Genomic DNA, 23329 nt, shown 5'->3' with positions numbered 1-23329 from the left:
TTAAAAGAACAACAAAAATAAAAAAAAAAAAAACAAAAACAAAACCACAAGAGAGAAATCTAATCCAAATCTAAAGTAGGTTGCATCATCTTCCTTCAGTGACTGTACACTAAGGAACCTGCTTGCATTAAGAAATTTGCTGACAATGCAGGTACTAGAGCATTCTTGCAGTTTTTCTGATTGATTGGGGGTGTTCTGTTTGGGTTTTGGGGAGAAGGTTGTTTGGTTTAGGGGTTTTTTTAGTGTTTTGAGAGATCACAGATTAGATTAGTGACCTCAGGACCAGAGAACAATCCTGGGCTAAAGCCACTGGTGTGTTCTCTTTTCCTTATCTGTGCCAGATAAACAGTCAAGAGAATATGGCCTTACATGACAAATGGAAGATGTCAGAATCTGAAGTCACAACTTTTGGTACCAAAACTAATGAAAATGTCTTAAAGATAGAATTTGCAGCTTAATGCCTTCTGTTACCTGCATAAATAAGTACACTCAGCTTGTTCCCTCATACTGATAGCCAAGACCAGCATGAAGGTTTACATGTGTACTGGAATTGTGGCTTTAGACACAGATATGTAAAGTTGTAACAGGAAAAGTACAAACTATAATATGTAGGCAGTATGGGAATGCATAGCCTTTGCTTGGTGGAAATGATTGAAAACTTTGTTTCATCCTTGCTTAACTAAAATTGCAATAATTCAATTGTCTTTCTAAAGTCTGTAAGTATTTCTTACTCGACTGATGGAAAAACAGAAATTGTATACTCTTTTAATGATTAACGCTGAGCTCTTTCTTTGCTCACTGTCAGCCTGCAGGCAGACAGTCTGCTTTTGTCAGAGAGGGGTGAGTACTGCAAGTGAAGGGTGACAATCAGTGTGCCTTTCTCCTGTGCTGCAGGGTTATGCTGCAGAGATGGACAACCCCTTAATGGCTCACCTCATTTCACCAGAACTCCAAAATAAGAAGGATATCTTGTTTGGGAATATGGAAGAAATTTATCATTTTCACAACAGGTGAGGTTTTGCATTCAGATCTAAAACCAGCATTTGGATGGGATTCCTTACTCTTTCTTTTAATCTGATTTAAATTGCTAAGAATATCCTTACTGAGTCCCAGTTGGCTATCTGGCATGTCAAAATTCATATTGCATAGAGGAGGAAAAGCAAAATATCTATAAAAGATGAGCAAAGCTGTGCGAAACTATTGAAATGTTTCGGTACACCCGTAAACTTTTCATTGTGGTCCTCTTCCTGAAGAAAGGTATTGGGATCTGGTTACAAGCTAATTAAAGCAAGGTTTGTTTGGGTTTGGCTTTCTTTTATTTTTTATGAAATTTGCTGTGGAAAGTAAATTATTATTCTAAACCACAAATTCTCAACTCTTACATCTGGTTGAGGCTGGTTAATTTTATACTTGAGTGACCTCTCTCTGAAGTTTGAATCCTTGCTGCTAGAGAGGTATTTCTTCACTGGATAATATTTAAATTGTTAGAAAAGACAAGTACTTTGAAGAGAAGTTAGGCATGTTAAACAGTTGTTTCTTACTCAGGCAAAACTAGGCTGGAAGTTTTGCCTCTGACTTTTTGGGGTAGTTTGTTATTGGGGGGTGGGTTGGTTTGAGGAGGTGGGGTTTGGTTGGTTTGTTTGCTTTGTGGTGTTTGTTGTATTGAGAAGGAAAACCCAAACACTTTAAGTTGTACAAATCCTGCTGCTGAATATATAAGATAGGGAAACAAAATCTCCCATTCTCCCCAGTCCTATATTTTATTTCAGTTGTAGCAACAGTAAGCTAACAGAAATTGGTCAGAATGTTTGTTTTAATTTGCTATCCCTTTTTAGGTATGTGATCTTAGAAGAGTTTTGTTTAGTTCTGTAGTACAGAGTTACAACTCTGTTTCCAAACATCTAGAAAATGATTTGCAAGAATGTGAACATTTACTACAACTTTTTTAACATGTGCTCTAAGAAAATATTCTTCCTCATAGAATATTCCTGAGAGAACTAGAAAACTACGTAGAATACCCAGAACTAGTAGGACGGTGCTTTTTGGATCAGGTATGTGTCATGTTTTGTTGGCATTGTTTTCATTAGCCCCTCTAGGACTGTAACATATGAGGCTGATTTTCATGTAGTAATTGCCACCACATCCACTTTGTTTGTCTTGAACAGGTAACAGATTGAGAATGTAGATATTAATTGATAGTTGGGGATATTTTTCACTTGATGGGGTAATTAATTTTGTTAGAAAGAGCTACAACCTTATTGAAAGAAAACTGCTTTATTAAAATGGCAGTTAGGAAAACATGAAGAGAAGTCATGCACTACATGATTTCACATCACTATAAATGATTGGTTTACTTGGTTGGATTCCTTTACTCGATTTTTTGTTGTTGTTGCTGTTGTTCTTTTCTGTTTTCTTTAAAGAGTACACCGCAACAGAGTAAGTCCAAAATACTTTTATCGTGAAAACAGACAGCTATGACAAAATTAAACTTTTTTTTTAATCTGGGTTTTATTAAACAATGTGTCTCACCCATAGTATACTAAAGGTTATAATAGGGATCTGTTTATGGAAATCAATCTGTTGTTGCTACCTATTGATACTGTAGAACTCCTGAGATAAACCATCCCTCCCACTCCTATTTACTGGCTACATCCATGGAGATGCTGTTTCCTAAAGCTGAGGGACAGAAGTGCTTCTGTGCCTGCTGATTTCCTATCTAGTCTGTCCTTCATAGTTACTAGGACATTTTCAACAGTCTTACATGCTTTTGCTTTCAACAAGTGCTGAAGTCATGCTATTTACTTGCTGAAGTGGTTAAGTGGCAGCAAACTGCTTGGTCTACTTTAGTGCAACTCCCAGTGAAAAACACATCCATAAAATGAAAACACGTAAAGTCTTTGCCTTTTTTTCTTTGTAAAAAGTTGCACAGAGGGACTCGTGGTTGGGCAGTTATAGAAGTGTTTTTCGTATTGTAATAGAAATATATTTGTTGTATTGAAATATATATTAAAACATAATATATGCTTCTTCATAAAGTACTTAACATTCAATGGAAGCAAAAATTTACAGTAATATTTTATTCTGATGTTCCAAGTACAAAATTAGTAGCCATTACAAAATCAGTGATTTCAAAATTTTATATTTTTTTGTGTGCTTAGGATGCCTCAAGGAATTGCATTTGTTATTGTTGGTTTTTTGTAGCCTTACTAATTATGAAAAAAATCTTATGAACCTTGTCTATTGAAGTCACAAGGATTTATTAAGTTTTTGCTTGTCTCCCCGATTTCAGATGGAAGATTTCCAGATTTATGAAAAATACTGTCAAAATAAACCTCGATCTGAAAGCTTGTGGAGGCAGTTTTCAGATTCTGTATTCTTTCAGGTATGCTTGCTTGCTTTTCCAAAATAATTGAGGTTTTGGTTTTGTTGTGGTTTGGGGTTTTGTTTGGTTTTCTTTATTTATTTAATCATCTCAAGAAGAAATAACAAATACATTGATTTGTATCCTGATAAAATTCAACACTGATTACAGGAATGTCAAAGGAAACTCGATCACAAGCTCAGTTTGGACTCATACTTGCTGAAACCTGTTCAAAGAATAACCAAATACCAATTATTGCTAAAGGTATGTGTTACTAAACTATAATGGTAAGTACATTTTGTGCATTTGGGTTGTTTTGTATGCTGCTTCTCTCAACCTGCTGAAGAGAAACCTAAAAGTTAGTGGACAGATGTATAAATTGTGAGACAAATCCTAGCCTACCAGCTTGCAGCTTGGTTCTTTTCTCTTTCAGCCAAAAAGCTGCCAGTAGACAGAAAATGTTAGAGACACCTTGTGTAACTGCTTTTGCCCTTATTTCTGCTGAAGAGAAGAATGGAAAGTTTATTAGGGGAAACAGAAAGATAAAAAACTTTTGCAACAAAGAACATAGAGAAAGAGAGTATCTAAAGTACTGGTTGCTCTTCTGTTATAGTCACCTCACCCATATTGCAGGGATTTGCCTTGCTGGGTTCTAGGAAATGTACGTGACTGAGAGCGCTGTATGGTGTTTTTACGAAGGATGCTGTTGTGATTCACTTAAACATGCCATACTGAGAAGCAACATGAAAGCAATATACTGTCACAGATTTTTTAATTAATGTGTGAGGTTTTGCCATGCTTGAAGTAAGAAATACTTCCCACAGACACACATCTCATTAATTGTATTTAAAAGTAGTTTAAAAAGATTGCACTGGACCAAACTTACTCTTGAGTTAAAACTAAGCTGAAGTTAACAGCTTTTAAAAACATTACATTAAGCTTGTGTTAAAAGAAGTGTTAGAAAGGTTTTTGATTTAAAATATCTTACTGCCTGCAATCCATGAGTAGATGTTTATTCTCATAGTATGGAGTCTGGGGAGTTCCGTGTGAACTTGCAGCTATATTTATCTGGACCAAACCAGAAGATGCAGCTTCACCAATAAGCCTTTTGGAGAAGGGATGCTTTTTTAAATGTGTAGACAATGCTCAGTGTAGTAAGTCTAGACCTGTTACTAGCATCCCAGGCCTCACCATAATTCAAATAGCAAATGAAATTTACCTATGTTTTTGCATTTGTTCACTTCTGCAAAGTAACAAATAGAAAAAATACCATCCCCCCTTCTTTTGGGTTTTGGGGTGTTTGCAGTTTTTTGTTTTTTTTGGGGGTGTGTGTTTTATTTTAGGGTTTTTTAGAAATTCTGATAAAAAAAGTTTTCAAAGCTAGTCTTGCTAGTCTTGTAAAATGTCTTAGGTAGAGTTTACAAAACCTCTAGATGAATGAAATAATTTGGCTAATTAGCAGCAGAGATGAGAAGTAAAACTTTAGAGTCTTCTGAATTTCAGCCAGTATTTAACCCACTAGGTTATAGGGTATAAAACTTTACTGGATGACTTTAAAAACTTAGCCCAAATTCAGTGTTAAAATTCGAACATTCCTAGTTTCTGCTGTTTCCAAAGCTAAGTATGTTGTCATTCCCTGCCGCTCAGGAAATGCTGAAGTACAGTAAGAACTGTGAAGGGGCTGAGGATCTTCAGGAAGCATTAACCTCTATACTGGGTATTCTCAAGGCAGTTAATGATTCTATGCACCAGATAGCCATTACAGGCTATGATGTAAGTAACGGTATTTTTACTTACTTTTTAATTTATTTTCATTTAATTCTTAGATATATGTACAGCATACTGTATAGTGTGTACAAATAATGAGAAGAATGTTTACAAAAGGTGCTTTTTTAAAACTGAAATGTGTAATGAAAACAATGGAAAATAAATCTCTATACTCTTCTGAAGTTTTCCTGCTATGAATAATACTTTGCTCTGTCTACCCAAGTTTTTTTCTTATATCTACTTAACACTGAGTTAGAAACTGAAATTTGTTATGAAAAGTGTGGTTTAGGCTACTGTCAAATGGGATTTACATCTATGTCTAAAACTACACCCAGAACTTCCACTCAAAAAACAAACAACAAAAAAAAAAAAAAAACCCAAACAAAACAAAATGTAAGCAGCTTTGCAGCAGAATGCTGGGGGAAAAAAAAAAAACCAAAAACAAAAACAAATAATCAAATAAGTGGTTTTTTTCCCCCTCTCTCTCTGTGTAGATCTGTGCTACTGGTACTCCTGACTGTAAAATCCTCCCTGAACAGTGTTGGGGAGAGAAAATTTATGTGTAAAAATCCAACACTGATTTTATTTTTATTACATTTCAAATCCAACATAAACACTGATGTGAGAGATTACTTGGAACAACAGAACTTGTAAAGACCTGTTCAGAGTATGCATTTTAGTCTGCTATGATCTCTTTATAGTTATAAATACCACTTTTTTTTTTGTTCCAGGGAAACCTGAATGAGCTGGGCAAGCTTTTAATGCAGGGATCCTTCAATGTCTGGACTGATCATAAAAAGGGTCACTCGAAGGTGAAAGATTTGGCACGCTTCAAGCCAATGCAGCGACACCTCTTCCTACATGAGAAAGCAGTGCTGTTCTGTAAAAAGCGAGAAGAAAATGGAGAGGGATATGAGAAAGCACCTTCTTATAGCTACAAACACTCCTTAAATGTAAGACACTGAGCAGTCCAGCAAAGTCGAGGTACTGAGGGCTTAGCATGCAGTAATACAACGTTCTAGTTTTTTGTCTGTGAGGCTGTGTACAGTTTTGTACTGGGAACTTCACCCTTTCCGGCAAACCTAAGTGGTGCTGCACATCTGTGTTACTTTGTGTTTGCTGTCTGGATTGGGGGGGAGGAAATTACCCTTTGAGAAAATCCAAACTGTACTAGTCTAGCTGTATGACAGCTGCATTAATCACACAGAAATTTTAGAGCAGGGTAGTATAAAATAGATATAAGGTTTGGTGGTCTGGATTTGGAGAGACATCTTGTGGGTCAGTCTTAATGTACCTAAACCCTTCTTCCCTCCAAGGTAGCCAAGCTGATACAAAGCACTAAATCTCATGTCCAACATGCAAATCATATGTTATTAGCTCTTCTTTTCCTTGAGCAAGAAGCTAAATGTAGTTTTCCTTTTCACAACTAGGGTACCAAAGAATACCAGTAGCCACGTGCTTCCATTGTTACCGTAAACACAATGTAGTAGGTCAGCTTCTGTTCTCTTTGCTTCCAGATGGCAGCAGTTGGAATAACAGAAAATGTCAAAGGTGATGCAAAAAAATTTGAGATCTGGTATAATGCAAGGGAAGAAGTTTACATTATACAGGTAAATAACTTGCCACTACAGGTAAATAACTTGCCACTACATTTTTTAAAACAAAAGAGAGAGAGAAGGGGGGGGGGGTGTCACTGCTCTAATCCTAAGATCTGGAGGTTTTTTCTTCTGTTATATCACTAGTAGACAGTGGTGAGGAAATGTGGGGGGAAAAAAAAGACAAAAATCGGGGAAAAAAAAATAAAAAACAAACCACCACCAGATTAATTCATAAGGTAGTTTCTTAATATATTTCAATTGCAGAGTCTTCTGCGGGGAAAAAATAGTCATGTTTTACAGTATTGATGGAGGATATTGTACACACCATTACTGCTGCTCTCTTTGGAGTAGTGGATGGCTTGGGAGCCATGGTTTGACTATAGCACATGCACAGCTTCTGCCCCAGCATGTGCCAGGTGTTACAACTAGTTTCTGCCACTGAAGAGCTGGAGAGGGAACTCTGTCTGTCCCTCTCGAAGGATTCCTCTGAAGCTGTGCTTTGGCACACAACTGTTTGGGTAATAACTATTCTATGCTTGATGGCTGATTGTATTTATTTTTGGGTAGGCTCCAACCCCTGAAGTTAAAGCTACTTGGGTAAATGAAATAAGAAAAGTGCTGACGAGTCAACTGCAGGCATGCAGAGGTGAAATATTTTGGATATATATATTTTTTTAATCTCTTTTCTCTTTGAACTTCAAAACCTGCACTGTGTATCTTCACTGTGTAGGACTGTAGAAATAAAAAGTTATTAAAATAGATTTATGTTTTGAGTTCTTTCTCTTTCCTCCATTACAGAAGCTAGTCAGCACAGGACACTAGAACAAACACAGAGCTTACCTCTTCCAACATCATCTTGTACCAGGTAAGTATGTTGTCAAATCAGCCTGGCTGTCTTGTAAATATACTAATACATCTAGTTTGCAGTTCTTCATTACTCCTGTCCCTTACTACTGGCCCTTATCTTATAGGGGTTTGTTAGGTCTCTTCCCACTATAAAGCTGTAAAGCTTTATTTTTATATATTATATATATATATATATATGTAAATGCATCTCCAGAACTGTTAAATTGGGCACCCATGGCATGGGATTTGCCAGATGAAGAGAACAACACAGAAAAGTAATTTTCTGCACCAGCCAAAATCCTGGTGGCATTATGGGTCTGTCTGTTGAACAGCTAATTATATACTTTACACCCCGGATAAGAGTTATGTGGAGCAGCCTTTTCCTTTCTTTTCTGTTCTGTTTCATTCACCTGGACTATTTTTTTTTTCTTTTCCAATGTCGTGTTACCTTTCTTCTTGTCTTTTTCAGGGCATTATCTTTGCTCTGCCCTTGTACTTTTCCTCCAATTTCCTTTCTTTTTTTAAACTAACTGGTGTGTTGATTCCTCCAGTGTCCCAGCTTCGGAGTCAAGCTTTTCTTCTTTTCCTATTTTTAATCCTTCACCCTACCAACCTATACATTCTTCTGCTTCCACCTTCTCTGACACCTCTTCTTAATCCTCTGCTACTCACTCTTTTTTCTGTGATGTGAGTATGTGTATGTACCATGTGGTTGTATCTTCAGTTATTCCTGCATGGTGTCTGCTCAAATATCTATCAGTAGCTCTCTGCCCTGCATGTTTTATGCATCTGCTTATCACCCAGGGAGAGTTTCCAAGATATATAGTATTTGTAAGATGTCGTTCTCCATTCCATGCCCAAACAGAGGTGTGATAAGAATCCAGTGGCAAGATCCAGCCTATGTTCATTGTTCATCCCTCAACTGTTCCTGTGTTAAGAGCTTCAGAGGGGCAGAGTTTATGCCCTTTTTTTTTTTTTTTTTTCCGTAGTAAGTTCAGGAGGAAACTGTCAGCACAGAATGTGTGCCTGTAACTGAGAGTGAGTGGAAGTTGTCCTGACCTGTCTTTTCAGGAGCTCCCACTGCCATAGTACATGTGGTTGCAGTCAGTTAGGGGAGCCTTTTCCTTTGTATGTGGGCATGGTCTTTAAATGCACAATCACCAATGACTTTTTCAGTCCTGAAAGTATCTAATAAATTGTTTTCAGCCTATATATCTGTATGTAAAAGGCAGCCTGTGACCAAAGGTCATCATCCCTGTTCAGACCCGGATTTGCTGGAGATGTATTGATTGTCTTAATTTTCTTCTAATAAACAGTCCTTCACGGAACCACATCAGAAACACCAAAAAAATGGAGGAGAGAAAAGCTGATCTTGCAAGTCTAGAAGGTTATGGCACCACAGTAGCACCAAAGTACCCTGAAAAAGGCAAAGGTGAGTTTACACCTATGTGTTATCTTTAATTGCAAAGAGCATGCCTGCACTGCAGATGCACAGGCAGATCCACCAGCAGAGTAGCCATGGTAGTGCAGGGAAACGCAGCATACACCTGAATGAGCAGGGCTTTGCTGCTTTCATCCCTAAGGCAGTCCACCCACAAAGCGCTGCCCACATTCCACGAGCACACCAGTCTTATTTGCCCTTAGCCTGGGGTTTTTGCGTTCCACTTTGTGGTGTGGACAGGCCCAAAGCCACCTTGAATGAAGGGTAGCCAAAAGAAGGTGGGAACGATGTGTTACGAGGCCCAAGTCTGCAGCAGATCTTCTCTTAGAGCTGCCCAGCTTCTCAGAGTTCTCTTACCCTGGATAAATTTCTCAGCATTACCTGTTCTAAAGAGTTTTAATTTAGTTTTTGGTTTGGGGATTTTTTTTCTCCTTAATTTTGGTTCCCATAATGGAGATTATTTATTGAACCAGTGGCAGGACAAGCCCTGCATAGCGAGAACAACTGGCCACTTGGGTTCATCTGTTGTACCTGGCCTTTCAGTTGTCCTTTCTCATCCTAACATGCAGGTTCCTGACAGGGCTGCAAACAGTTTTTTGCCTTGATCTTTTCATGGCCGTCTCCTCTTTCTTTCTATGTCTTTCTCTTCCTTTGTAGATGACACTAGCTCTACCTCAGAATGCTCTGTACTGTCAAAAAAGCGCTTTACGCTGCATAGCTTTACTAACCTCAAAAATCAGAAAGGTAATTAAAAAAAAATGAATAAAGCTAGACTGTTTTCTGTTTAAGGCTGTAATTGAAGCATCACTTTGTATATGTGTGTAGTGTTAACAGGTATTCGGTGTATGCACTAGCTTGTTCTCCTGAGGTCAAGCTGGGTTCTTGAGTCAATGACCCTGACAGGGAGATATCAAAAGAAACCAGCTCCAAAGTGGGAGGGGGAGGTGCAGCTGGGAAAAGTGGAGCTGTTGGAGATGCAGGAGGAGAAGTGCAGTTTCCAGTGCCTCTAGCCTCACTATCAAGGCTAAGGAGGAAGTGTATAGTGCCCTATTCCTGTAGGAAAACTAGAGGAAGGAATTTGTCTTCAGATCAGACACCTGGCCTGCTTCTCGCTTCAGTGGATCTGCCCCAAATGCAGTTGTACTTGGCAAAAAGGAATCAAGGTTTTCTAGATTACTTCTCTGTTGGCATACTTGCTAACAAAACTCCCAAAGCATGACTACAGCAGAATGTGTATGATGGTGGTGTTTTGCTGGATACAAAAATAAATAAGAATTTCCCTATGCTTCCAGAAACAGTCTTTACTTTTTTCCCTAAAACTGGCAATAGGAGACTGAGACCTTTCTTGCTTCCTCCTGCCAAGTAATTGCACCGGTACATTCACTTCTTGCTTTGAACAGCTGTCTTGAACACTGAATTGCACTGTGATGATGGCCCTTGTTCAAGAGCATGGTGTTGGTTTGGGGTTGTTTTTTTTTTCCTTCCAGCATCCTTTCAGAATGCCTTTTAAAAACCTGATTACCTTTGAGTTCTTTCTGGAGAGACTCTAGGGATGTGTATCTAATGCTAATGAGGTGAGCACTAATATCCCATGCTTGCCTTGACAGAAACTCCATCTCCTTCTGCTAAAAGCCAGATATTGCCAATGATCCTTCTTACAGGACCAGGTATTGAAGTAGCACTAGATTTATATAAAAATGATTGCTTAATTTGGTATTGTTTGTCTAAAATTGAAATTAATTGTATTCAGTTGATACCTAGTTCATTTAGAAAATTTTACATTTATTTTCGTCTATTACTATAAAATAAATTTGTCAATTTATCTGCAAATAACTACCTGTAAATAATTAATTCCTTCTGCTGTAATTAACCAATGACAGCTAAAATTAGAGTGATTACAGAAATCCGCTTGTTTTCCAGTGTAAACTCAAAGGTAGTTAGCATGCAATCCACCTATTCTCTTTTTTCCAGTTCTTCAATATCTCTCTTCTGTGTTTTTTGCCTATTCATCCTCCTGCAGCTTCTCCTACCAGTCCTGACAAAAAAGCTAAACGGCATGAAGTAGTGAGTGACCCAACTCCTTTTGGTTTAAGAGGTATAGTGATACCACATCTTGTACTCCACAAATAGCCATGCATTCCTCATGTAATATGTTACATCAGAGCGCTTTCAGCTGAGTTTTTCTAAGTGGGTCTGTCAGCTTCTGTATATACTGGGTTTGATAGTACAATTGGCTAAAGGTTTACACTTGGCATCAAATAAAGTAGTATACAGCTAACTAGGTTTTGGGAGACGGCAATGCAAAAGGGGTCATCTGCTGAAGAAATAACCAGAAGCTGGGTGTTTAATGGAATTACAGGGGCATCCAGTTGCTGTGAGACACATGGTTTTCCAGTCAGCATTGTCCTGTCACTGTGCTCCTTGTGGAGGAGATTTAACTTTTTAAAAAAGGAAGGGAAAAAAAAGAAATGCAAAACTCATGTACTCTAGTCAGAGTGGGGATCATCACTGCCATGTGGAATTTCTATTTTAGATTTGCTTTTATTACTGCAGTCACAGTCCTGTTGCATCTTTCTTTGGGTGACAGCAGACAATTTTTACCACCCTGTGAACCCCAGATGTTGTAACTGAACCCATTTAACTGTAGCAGTTTCCCTTCTGTCCTCCCAACCCATAGCTAAGCAAAGAACAGAAAAGCATTTCAGTTAAATGACCCATTTCTAACCAGCAAGGCTGTTGGTGAACGCTTGAGTACAAATCCCTAGGGCTAATTAACTAAAGAGTACAAGGAGAGCAGTTGCTCTCTTCCTGACTTTCTTTCCGTCACCATCTCTTAGAAAATACTATTCTAAAGATGAGGCTGTTTCAAGCCCTTCTTTCATCCTCTTCTCCAGGTTTCCATAGCCTCTGTCTTTCTCTCACCTGTAGAAATGATACAGGTTCAGCTGCTGTGCTGGGGAACACCATTCACTTGTCTGAGCAGCAGGCAATGTAATCCCAGGCTGGATGCATGCAGAAACTCCACAAGTGGGAATACGGGAGTTACAAGGTTAATTTTCTGCAGGTATCAGTCAAACCTCTGAGATCTCCAGGTGCCTTAGAAATCCTGAGGGCTTGAAAATGCTATTAGAAAGAAAAGGGTGTTTTGTGGCCTTTTCCACAGATGATGGAATTTTCCAGGGTGGAGAGTCCTTTTCCATTACTAATTTACAGTAAAACTGTTGGAACAGACTTGTCTGATTTGCTGTCTGGTCCAGTAGCCTCTCACTTTATGAAACTACTAAACCAAGTAAATGAATTTAAAACATCTGGTAACTCCCTTTCCTGTCTTGCACCTTCCAATCTCTTTTCTGACGCGATCTCTTCTCCTTCCCCAACTCAGGGATAAGCAGGCAGTTGACCCAGGCATTTCAGGATGAAACTGCAGCAGGTGATGGCCACAGCTCCCCAGTGCAGAGCACACTGCTCCACTTACGTCCTTTCACTGCTCTATTGCTCTGATTTACATCATAGTGAGCTCAAGGATCTTGCAGATAGATCCTATGTCTGTGAAGAAATCTGCAGGCCCATTTCTGAAGAGAAGTGGTTAATGAATCCTTGGTTTTCCTAGCACCATCAAATCTAAACTCATTTCTGCTTCACCTCATCTTTTCTCAAGACTGTCTGCCATTTTCTTACCTTTTCTGCCTTTATAGGGAGCTCAGATCTAGTCACACTGTGCAGAAACACACATAGACATTGAATGCACATGCATAATTTTGGTGCTTGTAGTTAGCTAATATGAATATGGCCATAGTGACCACTTCCCTGCCCAGGATGAGATGGGCTTTTTTACAGACTTGCTAATAATAGAGCAACAGCTTGTATGAGGAGTAGGAGTGCTGTTGCTATGGCAGGATCAGGCACGTCTGCTTCTTTTCACACAGTGTGCTGATGTGGGTAAAAAGAGGCTGAAGAACAAGAGCTGTTACCCAAAATGTTCCAGGTGAGCAGGCCAGTGAGTATGATGCTGCAGGCAGAGCAATTTACAGTGATTTCACTTTCTGTTTCTTCTGTGCAACGTGTTGGTTCTGTTTCTAATGAGAGCTTGGAATAATTAGGAGAAACCAAGTTTTCTTTTGTTGCATTGTTCTTGACTTGGAAATAATGGAAAGGGTTTCATGAGCCTGTGTCCCATGAGCCAACTATAAGATGTGAACTTATAAGGAAATTTTCATGGAATACAGCAGGAATTTATTACTCAGTTTCTTCACAGATGGAAGTTCATTCTTAACCCTGGACAGGGCCAAATGGGTCAGTACTTCTAACCTTGTGCAGGTCATCCAGCGCAGGCGAGGTAAAAGTCCTACTCTGTTTGGTGTGCTCTAGGTGTGATTTGTTTCTGTGATTCTTAGATTGCTTTGGCTTTACTCTCTGACAGTGCTCAGGTTTTTTTCCTAATGCACTGGCATGACCAGCTGTGTGACAAATGCCTCGGAAGCAGCGAAGGGCAAAAATGCTGGTGCTTTCTCAACTTAACAAGTAGTTACATAAAAGTTGCGAGGTTTGTTCTTGCTTTCATTCTTTTCATTAAATTTCATCGTTGTTACCATTTGGCTTGAACCAAAATCTTACTTACAAATATTTGTATTTTATTATGACTTTTTTTCATTATAAGCTTGACACATTAGCAGCTGCTGACCTTAGTGAAAAGCATGGTACTAGTAAAACTTACTGTAGTTTTATTTGGAGAGGGATTTTGTACACTCTGGATATGATTGAGCTTCGTAAATAAATGAAATGCTTCACTCTGAGAGAGAAAAAGGAACACTTGGCAATAAATGACAGGCAGGAGATTGGTTTTGTGGTGTTTGGTGCAGTGACTTAATACCAAGATAAGTCAGCGTGATTAAGTATCCTTGTGTCAGCCTGAATACCCTTAAATAATAAGCTGCCTTGTCAGATGAAGTGCAGAGTGCCTGGAGCTTGTGTTGAATTTCTTGACAGCTCTAAGGGCTCAGAAGTTTGAAGGAGGTAGTGTGCCTCCATCCCTTGTTCCAGTAGGCTGGATAGGTTGTTTTGGATGACAGTCCTGTGTGTTCATCCTCTTCCCATAAAGTCCTCTACCTCCTCCCAAGAAAAAGAGTATCTATCCATTGTTCATCTTTGTATAAGAGAGAAATAGCTGCTTTTTAGTTGGGAATGTGCATTCTTTCCATCTGTTTCACTCTGTATAAATCCAAAGGGCCAAATTCACTGATGTGCATTGCCACAACTCCACCTACGCTGATGGAAATGGGTCAACTTCTGCCAGCTGTGAATTTCACCCAGTGGCTGTAATAACTTCCCTGTGTGCAGTTTATCTGCTGTTTATGTAGATCACTTAAGAGCTTTTCCGCAGGAAGAACATTCCTCCCAGTCAGTGGCTCACTGCTGCAAAGTTAACTGTTGGCTGTTTGTTCCTCAAGGCTGGGCAAAAACGTCTCATTCTCTTGATGCATCTGAAGAAAATGATGGCTGGTCTAGTGCTGAAGATCCGCTGAATTCATCGGATGCGGAGGAAGAAGGGGGAGGAAGGGGAGGCGAGATGAAGCTGGTAACCAGAAATGCTTTCCTATTGAGCTAAGCAAATGATACCAATACATCGTGTGTGGCAGTATACAGGAATGCTTTTGAAAATTGCAGGAATGAAAGTGTCTGCCTTGAAATTCTCAGCTGGGCAAAATTCCTAGGGGAATGGAAATTATCCTCTTCTCTTAAATGAGCCTTGTGTTTGTATCTTGGGAAGATCCATCTGTGCTTTTGTGTACCTGCAGGCTAGTGAGACCGTGACTGCTTATGCCATAGTACAGCAGTCAAGCAATGACATGCTGAGCTACCATGTCAACAAACTTCCACACGTACATCACATCGCTAGTCTGCCAGCTTGTTTTTTGTCTTGTCTTTTGATTTTTTTCTGTAGAGATTTGAATTAATTGTTGTGATGGGAACATTTCCCTAAATGTTTTTCAGGGTGTGAGAATTCATGTACTGAATTTACTTGTAATCAAACAGCAAAGTTTTACTGCTTCTCAGGATGTATGTTTACACCATCTTCAGCATGTATGTGCATGAGAAAGAAGGGAAAAGTATAATTTCATAACAAATGTTGCAACCTTAAAGTACACAATAGAAATAATTTGTTTATGTTTTTCCTCTGTGTGCATTTAGACTCCCGGTAAATATACAGTTGTGACTGATTATGAGAAAGGAGTTTCTGAAGAATTTACAGTGAAAAGTGGAGATCTAGTTCAACTGATTCGTGAAGGGGAGGATGGACTTTGGTACGCAGATCTGTGTTTGGAAATTTTTATACGCAGAACTGTGTTTGGAAGGCAGATATTTAGGGCAAAACTTTCAAAGCCATCAAATGAAGCAATCTGACTTTCTATTTTTTTATATTTTTTTAGGTATGTAAAGAACCTGAGCACTGGTAGAGAAGGTTGGATCCCAGCAAACAATCTGCTGATACTCATAGGCAATTCGAAATCAGCTCAATCTTTAAGCAGCTCTGGTAGGCTATTTATTTTAAATGAGATGATTGTCTCTCTGAAGATTCCTGTTATTGAAGAAAGTTGTGAAAAACAGCAACCATATCATATTTTCTTGCCTTTTTTCTTTCTTTCTTTTTCTTTCTTTCTTTCTTTCCGTCTTTCTTTTTTCCAGAATCAGGCACTGCCTCCAGCACTTTGAGCACATCGTCAAGTTGCAGTGATAGCTGCAATGCCAGCAGCACCAGCTTCTCAGACATTAAGGGCTAACACTAAATTTTCACCCCACCTCCACGGAAGGTAAATCCCGGAGTTGGTCATTTTGTGCAGAGTTCTGGACATTGGACTCCAACGGAGAACCACCAGTTCTGTGTTGCCAGCCATGCGTATTTTCAGTGATTTTTACAGGTTCTCCCAGAAGATCCCAACGAAAAGTGCATGGAATGTGAAGTTGTAAATAAAAGTTGAATGATTTGAAATAGGGTCTTGTAGAGGCTTCTGCTCTGAAGTTTGAAGCTGCAGAGCTGTAGGCATAGAACACATTTTCTCATTGATACACAATCAGGTTTCTGCAGAACTGTATCATTTCGTAACAGCCAGAATCTGAATGTGAGCAAACAAAATGTGGTCAGTGCTAAATCCTCTTTGTAAACTAATAACATAGCAATCACTGTACAGGAGTAGGTATGAGGATAATAAATCAGAGTTTACAATTTCTTCTCCCAAAAAACCTCTTTTCTCCAAGGATGTACCTCAGTGCAGTGAATGGGACTCTTACAGCAACCAGGAAGGAGGTTTGATCCAGCCATTTTTCTTCTTATGGGTCTTCAGGACATTCTTCTGCTCCCTAGAGACTGGGATGCAGACATGACCAATTCACTGACCACAGCAGCATCAAAAGAAACTATTGTTTTGTCCTTTCCAACCTTTTTATGTGTGCAATGCAATAGCTGTTTTCTGAGGTATTTTGGCCTCACAACCAAATTATTCACCAAGATCACTGTGTTTACATAGCCTTGGCAATTTAGTAGTATCTTTTTCCTTATGCAGGTACACAATGAAACACAAATGTTCTTATTCACTAAATGATTTCTTAATAAATGGAAATGGCATGGTTACCTTCAGCTCTCACAATTAACATGCAGTTACAGGCGGAGGAAACTTGTGGCTGCACTATGGGTCAAGAGCCGTCCTTCAGACAAACCTATGAGGGCTAGAAATCAGACTATTTTTAGTCGGTAGTGTTTGTTGCAGATTTATTCAAAGAGAAAAAAATAATGACATAATTTTTCTATAAAAGGGAAGCAGGGGAGAATAAAGATCTTTATTAGAGAAGAGTCAGATTCATGCTACAGGCAAGTATTTTAAATTTTTTTAAAGGAAAGGTAATGCTAAACTTGCCCTTTTTCAAGGTATGATGTAAGCCAATGTTGTAGATTTTCACATTCTCAAATGTTCTTTGCATGTCATCCTTACAAACAGTCCAAACTCTGTGCATGTATGGAATATTGTATTCATTCCTGTCCACCTCTCAAATATTTTTACTTATATGAAAATAGGGTTTTAACTGATTCATGTATCATATCACTTAAAAATAATGCGGATGTTAAGAGCCTAATTTTTCAGAAGCACTAAGCACAGCAGTCATGTCAGTTATGTCAACAGGAACTGCTGTTTAATCATCAGATCCTCTGATGGCTGAGCCCTGAAGTCTATCTTTATGCCAGAATTCTATATTTTTGAGACTGCAGCTTAGGAAAATTAAATGGCAAATATTCTAAAGATTTATCTTACTCCTTGGTTGCAAAAGCAACCCTACTGCAGATGCAATCAAAATGCAGCTGACCATGGTCAGTACAAATTGAAACATATATATACACACACATATATTTATGCACATATATATGTGCATGTATGTGCTTGTGTGTGTATATGTGTGTGTAGATATGTATATGTGTGTAGATATAATGTATCAATGTAAAAGTTGTATTTATAGTCTTCATGCTGCTGAATGTGTCACTTTACAATTCCATAAATACTTAGGTTTCTTGCAATACTGCAATATAAAGTTTGATCAGGGTTTTACTTCAGGCATCTTTTCCAATGCAGAAATCCTCTGATCTTTTTTTAATTATCCCATATAATACTGTGCTGACCAGGAATATTTAGTCTGATATTTAACAACGGAATGGCAACATAAGATTCAGCTTATCTTCATCTATATAAGTTATTTTGTAAATTATCTGTAACATAATTTACTTATATATTGCTGTCATTGCCAGGATGAGACTGTCCTTTCATTTGTCACTGCAGCCTCATTTGTGTTATTTCAGCGGTTTTCTCCACATCATAGCACTTTAATACAACCCATTTCACCATTTCCTTTTTTACTGCTGTTGTGAATTAGAAGTACAAAGTCAGAGGTCCTATTGTAATTAATTTGAATAAATTTCAGCGCTTCTTGCTGAATGCCTTTATGTAGACATGTTCTGTGTTTTATTTTCTCTCACAGTCTTAAAAGCTTCTTATGGGTATCGCATAAAAACAGACAGGCTGAAGGATTTGGAACAGAAAACCAGGTCTGTCTAGCTGTCGCTTGTCAGGGTCCATATGTTCATATCCTTTGCCTAGTCATTGTGGGACCATCTCAGAAGAACAGCGTTTCACCCTTGTGATCCTGTCTCACCTGGTGTGGGGGAATTAAAGCGTGCCTGCAGGCTGAGGATAAAAAAATGAAAGCCAGTGCCAGGTAATCAGATTGATTCCCTTTCTCCCACACACTCGTTTTTGAAAGACAGCACATTGCTGTTGGGTTTTCCTGAAGCAAGCTATGTATCATCCCATGGTTCCCCTCCTGTATGCACGCTCCTCCTGATCCTGTGGTTTGAGCAGAACAAGTTGGAGGTCCATGTCTGGCCACAGCTCATGAGAAATGAGAAACCATGTTCACCCTTGCAGCATCTGAAGAGGAACATGTTTGCGCATTTACTGATTAATGGTTTTAAGGGCCATCATGGTAAGGAGGTGAATTTTACGCTGACTGGAGTCATCTGGGCTGAGTTGGTGGCCATGTGCAATTACACAGTTCAAATAAGGTGTTATTAGGATCTGATTGCTTTTATTTACTCTTGTTCCTGTTGACAGCTACCTCTGTAGTAGGTAGTCCTACTTTTGTGAGCGAAAGGAGGTCCAGCCTTTCTGAGCAGAGTCACATCATACTAGTTAGAGCAAAAGAAAGAAAGAATTCCAGGCCAGATTTATCTTAGTGGAAATTAAATAATTTTCTATGTAAAACCCTAATAATGATTGGTCTCTTTTTAATTGTAAGGATGGTTTTTCCTATTGTAAAGACTATGGACTCATCTTGGGTTTCTTATATCCTAGATAACTGGCTTAAAGTTGGAGCATGGTCTCCGCAGACACAGAAGCAGTTTTCTGGCTGGAATACAAAACCCTCTCTCCATTCTGCACAGCCATTGTCATTGGGCAAAACTGAGGACTTTGAACCATAACTTGTTTACATCACTTACCTCAAGATGACAGGGACTCCCATTCCTCTTCTGTATCGTATATCAGATAGTTGTTATGAACTGCATCGTAAAGTGTGGCGCATCCGCACAAGTCCCCAGAATTAGCAGTCTCCCTGGATTGGTATGGGTGAGTGCCAAATCTGCCTTGTATGAGGAAGCTACCCAAGTTCAATTCCCTTAACTTGGGATGCAGGAATAGAAGAGCCAGATTCTGTTGTCCCTTAATATCTGTTGTAAACTGTGTCTAGATACTGTATGATCAAAATAAGATGTTTAGATGTTGAAGTAGCTTCTCTGGGCTTTCATTTGAAAGGAGATGAATAGGTAATGTGTAAGCTGTGATGGCCACATTAGCAACAACTAATTTTATTGTTTTAGCAGCTGTTAAGGAAGATGAAGATGCGATCCTTTCAGAGACTCAGGGCAGGTGGAAAGAAATGAATGGCTAGGTAAAGAGTCGCAGAGGGTGAAGTAGTTTTCTGACCTGTAATAGCAAAGCACTTGATAAATACCTTCTCCTGCCTTTACAAACACCCCGGCAGGGTGAGGCCAGCTGCAGCAGCTGGACAACCCAAGGCCTTTGGCAGAGGTATTAGATGTGCTTCACTTACTTTGTTCCAGGCAGCTTCCAGAAGCCCTCTTTAAATGCTGTCTGACATACTTCTAAAATTTCCCCTTCTTCCCTTAACACATCCAGGAAAGAAATTTAAGGCTTGTGAAATTTTGAGCTTGTCACTTTTCTGTGCAGAAGGCTGTGTAATACCGTCTTCAAATAGCAACGTGGGGACCAAAGCAGCTGTTCGCCTCAGTCAGTGAGCTGTTGCATAAAAGGCAGCGGGAGCTGCTCCTGAGACCCAGCTCAGGCGAAGGGATGCCAGCTCCCTCACCAGCAAGACTGGATCAGATTTTTCTTGGGTTTTTTTTTTTCATTCCTTTCCACGTATTTCCAAGCTGCTGCGCCTCAAGCTGATACTTTCAGGGAACCATCCACAATGGCGCTGGGTTAGAGTTCAGCATTTTGTGTGCACAGTCTTCCCAGCTCGTTTCCCAGGCACACTTTCCAGCTTCATCTATCACTTGATCACTTGGCCATTCACTATCGCAAGCTGTTTCTGTGGCTCTCTGGAGCTGGCCTTGGCTTTGATATCCTGCAAATGTTGTATCCTCAGGAAATCCAGCCTTTTACTGCAGACCCTCTGCTGTCCTTCCAGAAGGTACATGCTGCCCTACTTCTCACCCTGCTTTGTTGAGCACTGGGGATGCCTTGCTGCCCTCCTGCCCCAGATGGCCACTCACCCCCCAGGCAGTGCCTTCACCAGCTCTCAGCCATGGCTGCTGGAGCCCCTGTTACCTGGCTCTTTCTCGAGCATCCTTGTTTCCTCCTTTTTCTCCTTGCTTTCGTGGTGGATGATCCGCTCAGCAAGCAGAAACTCGGATGCCACCTCTCTGTGGATAATCCAGCTCAGTAAATGCCCATTTAAGAGAAAGAATCTTTTTTTTAAGACAAAGAAGGATGTCTAGTAGTCTTTATTTTCCAAACTGGCTGTCAGTTTACTTAATACCTCTTTCATTTGACTGGAGCTAGCGTTGCTCTGCATTGCTAAAAGTTGGTTAAGTGTGTAAATGATGTTTGGCAACCTGGGCACCGTAGGCTGGCCCCACCGCAGGCTCCTTTGTACCAGAGCAGCTACCCATTGTGCCAGCCTGGAGGGATGGAGGGATGGCAAGGGACTGGTTTGCTGGTGGGGCGAGGGGCTGTCACATGTCAGCCAGAGGTTAAAAGGCAGAGGGAAGAATGCAGAGTGGGTTATTTTTTGAGGGGAGCATACGGGGCTGGCGGGTGCAGTGGGGTGAGGAGCACAGGGGTGGAAAGTTGTTTCAGCATGAAAAAATGCTGCATGTTGTGTGCCAAAGTAGAAGCTGCATGGAGCTGCTGCCAGCCCAGCAGCAAACTCCCCTCCTGCCTCACAAGCAGTGCACCCGTAGCCCTGCCAGCTCCAGGGAGCAGCTCAGTTATTCCCTCACCTTTTCCCTGGCAATTTTTGGCTGGGTCAGCTCCCAGAACGGGTGCAGCATTCCGCTCTCCTAAGCAGTAGCACCCACGCTCACTCCTGTGGTTGTGGCCTCTGCGATGTCCCTGGCCAAGACAGCCCCCAAAGGCAGCAGCAGCGCAGGGGCAAGGGGTGCCAGGGGTCTCTGCTGAAGCATGAAACATCCGAGCCCAAAGCCCAAGCCTTTTGAGAAATCTGGGGGCAGCATTACACCTAGACAAAGCCCCGAGAGGAAAAAAAGCAGCGTGGTGTACACAAAAGGCAGGCTGCAGGACGAAGTGGCAGTGTTTCCTCACCCAGCCTAGCAGCGTAGCACGAAGATGAGTTCCTCAGCCCTTCGCAAGGAGGGACGGAGTTGCAGCTGGGGCAAAGGCAAACCACAAGGAGCTCTGCCAGTTCCTCCATGGCTCTGACCTGTGGCCAAAATCACCCACAACAGCAAGTCTGTGTAGCAGAAAGACAGGAAGAGCTGGCTGCACTAAAATATGCTTGCTGGGTATCTTTGCACCCCTCCCCAGGTACTGCTGCCGCCGCCTGTACCAGCAGCAGCCTAAAGATGGTGGTAGAAAATCAAGGATCAAGTTTTGCATTTTTGTCGTGACAGGTTTTTACTCAGATTAGCCAGTTTAGCGCTGAAATATTATCTTTGACAATTCATTTGAAGTGAATTGATTAATCGCCTTTCAGGTTTTTATATTTATTCTGTGCACATCAATTGACAAGACAGCAAGGTCCTCAGCTGCGTTTAGGACTACGGATTTACCAGTGGTGCTGTTGCAGCTGTGATGGTCTCAGGACACAGTCAAGAGAAGGTCTGTAGTAGAGTTAATATTTCTCATTATCAACCGAGATAGGTGGCATAATACAGACAAACTTTGGGACACACTGCCTTTACTGTAAATCTATTTTGCAACTGCCTTTTCTATGTCTTTTGCTTCCTTTATTATCTGGGTATCTTTAGATATCCTTCTCAGACAGCAAAAGAAAAGAATGAAATAACCCGCATCAAGATTAAAAAATAAAATGTTAAGCACTTGTATTCAGGGCTGGTCACAAAAAAATTATCAAAAATATTATCTCCCCATCTTCTGTTTCCTCTTTATGAGAGTAATTGTTCTATGGGGATACAGAACTCAGTCAAGCGGGCAAGTAATTTTCTCCTGGAAAGAAATAGTTCTCTTTTGAGGTCTGAAACCCAAATAATTTGCTTTAAACCTTAGCAGCATGATATTCGTATATTTATAGATTAGTACAACAGAAACAGGAAATCGTTATCTTGATCACAGGCTTGGCTTGCTTGTAATTAGCCTGATAAATGAATGATGGCAAGTTACTATTGTTATTGAAGATTTAAATTGAATCTTCTGTAAATTCATGAGGGAGCTTGTTTCTAAACCTTTCTTAACTAGACACAGCCTTGTCAGCTTACTGAAATGATCTCTTATGGCCTCTTTGAAATAGAAATCATTGATTTATTTTTTTTAAGTTGTTCCTGAGTGCTGATTAGAAAACTCGGGCTTAAATGACCAGCAATGTGTTGGATCGGCTCAAGATGCACAGTTCCCAATAGCTTCCATACCTTCTCTTCAACCCAAAATACGAAACTAAAAATAGCAAAATTGTAGGAGTTTTTCTTTGAAAAGTATCAGTAGGAAACAAAAGAAAAATAAAGATTGGTACGCTCTGAAACATCAGTTCATGTCTTCCAGGCTAATGTTTCTGCTTTAGATTTTTTTTATTTCACATTGCTAACATTTTTCATGTTTAATTTTTTTTTCTTGAAATAAAGTAATCTTGGCATATCCAAAACATGCACTAAAAAAACACCCTGAATCACATTTTCTGAACAGCTGCCCCCAAACTCATTCCAGTAGCACCCATGAGCAGCAGGGGTGCATGTTTGTGTTAATATGTATTCACTTTTAATTGAACAGTGGGTTGTTTTTCTTGGAATTGCTCAGAAAACATAAGCCAAGGCTGAAGCCTGTGCTGACAAGGAGGTTTATAGAGCAGAATACCAGGGCCATTCTCATGAACCTACAGCAAGACCACACAAGAAGGATAGCGAAGTAGGACTTAGGGATCTTCTGGGGAAGAAAACCTAAGGAACTGACATTTGCTCCCCTGGCTGGAGTCTAAGACAGTAAGGAAGGGGAGCTCTTCTTTAAAAACACAGCTCTAACCAAAGAACTAGCCCAGCAGAAGTTAGTAGAAAACAGCTTTGAG

The 23329-nt window shown here is 39.9% G+C and overlaps 1 protein-coding gene across 21 annotated transcripts in view; it reads left to right on the top strand.

Annotated features, from left to right (window-relative positions):
- MCF2L (MCF.2 cell line derived transforming sequence like) overlaps positions 1-17999 on the top strand; it is a 163762-nt gene extending 145763 nt beyond the window's left edge. For 8 of the 21 annotated variants that reach the window (XM_055801156.1, XM_055801160.1, XM_055801162.1 and 5 more), the window contains 18 exons: positions 895-1010; positions 1982-2051; positions 3290-3382; positions 3533-3625; positions 5009-5134; positions 5860-6081; positions 6646-6738; positions 7294-7372; positions 7525-7591; positions 8889-9004; positions 9671-9757; positions 10621-10680; positions 11034-11108; positions 13269-13349; positions 14461-14588; positions 15203-15315; positions 15442-15545; positions 15698-17999. In XM_055801156.1, coding sequence (XP_055657131.1) covers positions 895-1010; positions 1982-2051; positions 3290-3382; positions 3533-3625; positions 5009-5134; positions 5860-6081; positions 6646-6738; positions 7294-7372; positions 7525-7591; positions 8889-9004; positions 9671-9757; positions 10621-10680; positions 11034-11108; positions 13269-13349; positions 14461-14588; positions 15203-15315; positions 15442-15545; positions 15698-15792 — 1818 coding nt within the window. In that variant the 3' untranslated portion in view covers positions 15793-17999. Of the gene's footprint in view, positions 1-894; positions 1011-1981; positions 2052-3289; positions 3383-3532; positions 3626-5008; positions 5135-5859; positions 6082-6645; positions 6739-7293; positions 7373-7524; positions 7592-8888; positions 9005-9670; positions 9758-10620; positions 10681-11033; positions 11109-12395; positions 12931-13268; positions 13350-14460; positions 14589-15202; positions 15316-15441; positions 15546-15697 lie in introns of those variants that run through there. The other 13 variants (XM_055801169.1, XM_055801171.1, XM_055801168.1 and 10 more) reach the window with 10 other exon arrangements.
- The last annotated feature ends 5330 nt before the right edge of the window (positions 18000-23329 follow it).

The sequence above is a fragment of the Falco peregrinus genome, chromosome 4, assembly GCF_023634155.1.
Source record: "Falco peregrinus isolate bFalPer1 chromosome 4, bFalPer1.pri, whole genome shotgun sequence".
Classification (NCBI taxonomy): Eukaryota; Metazoa; Chordata; class Aves; order Falconiformes; family Falconidae; genus Falco; species Falco peregrinus.
Note: the sequence above shows the minus strand (reverse complement) of the source record. Positions and strands in the feature narration are given on the sequence as shown.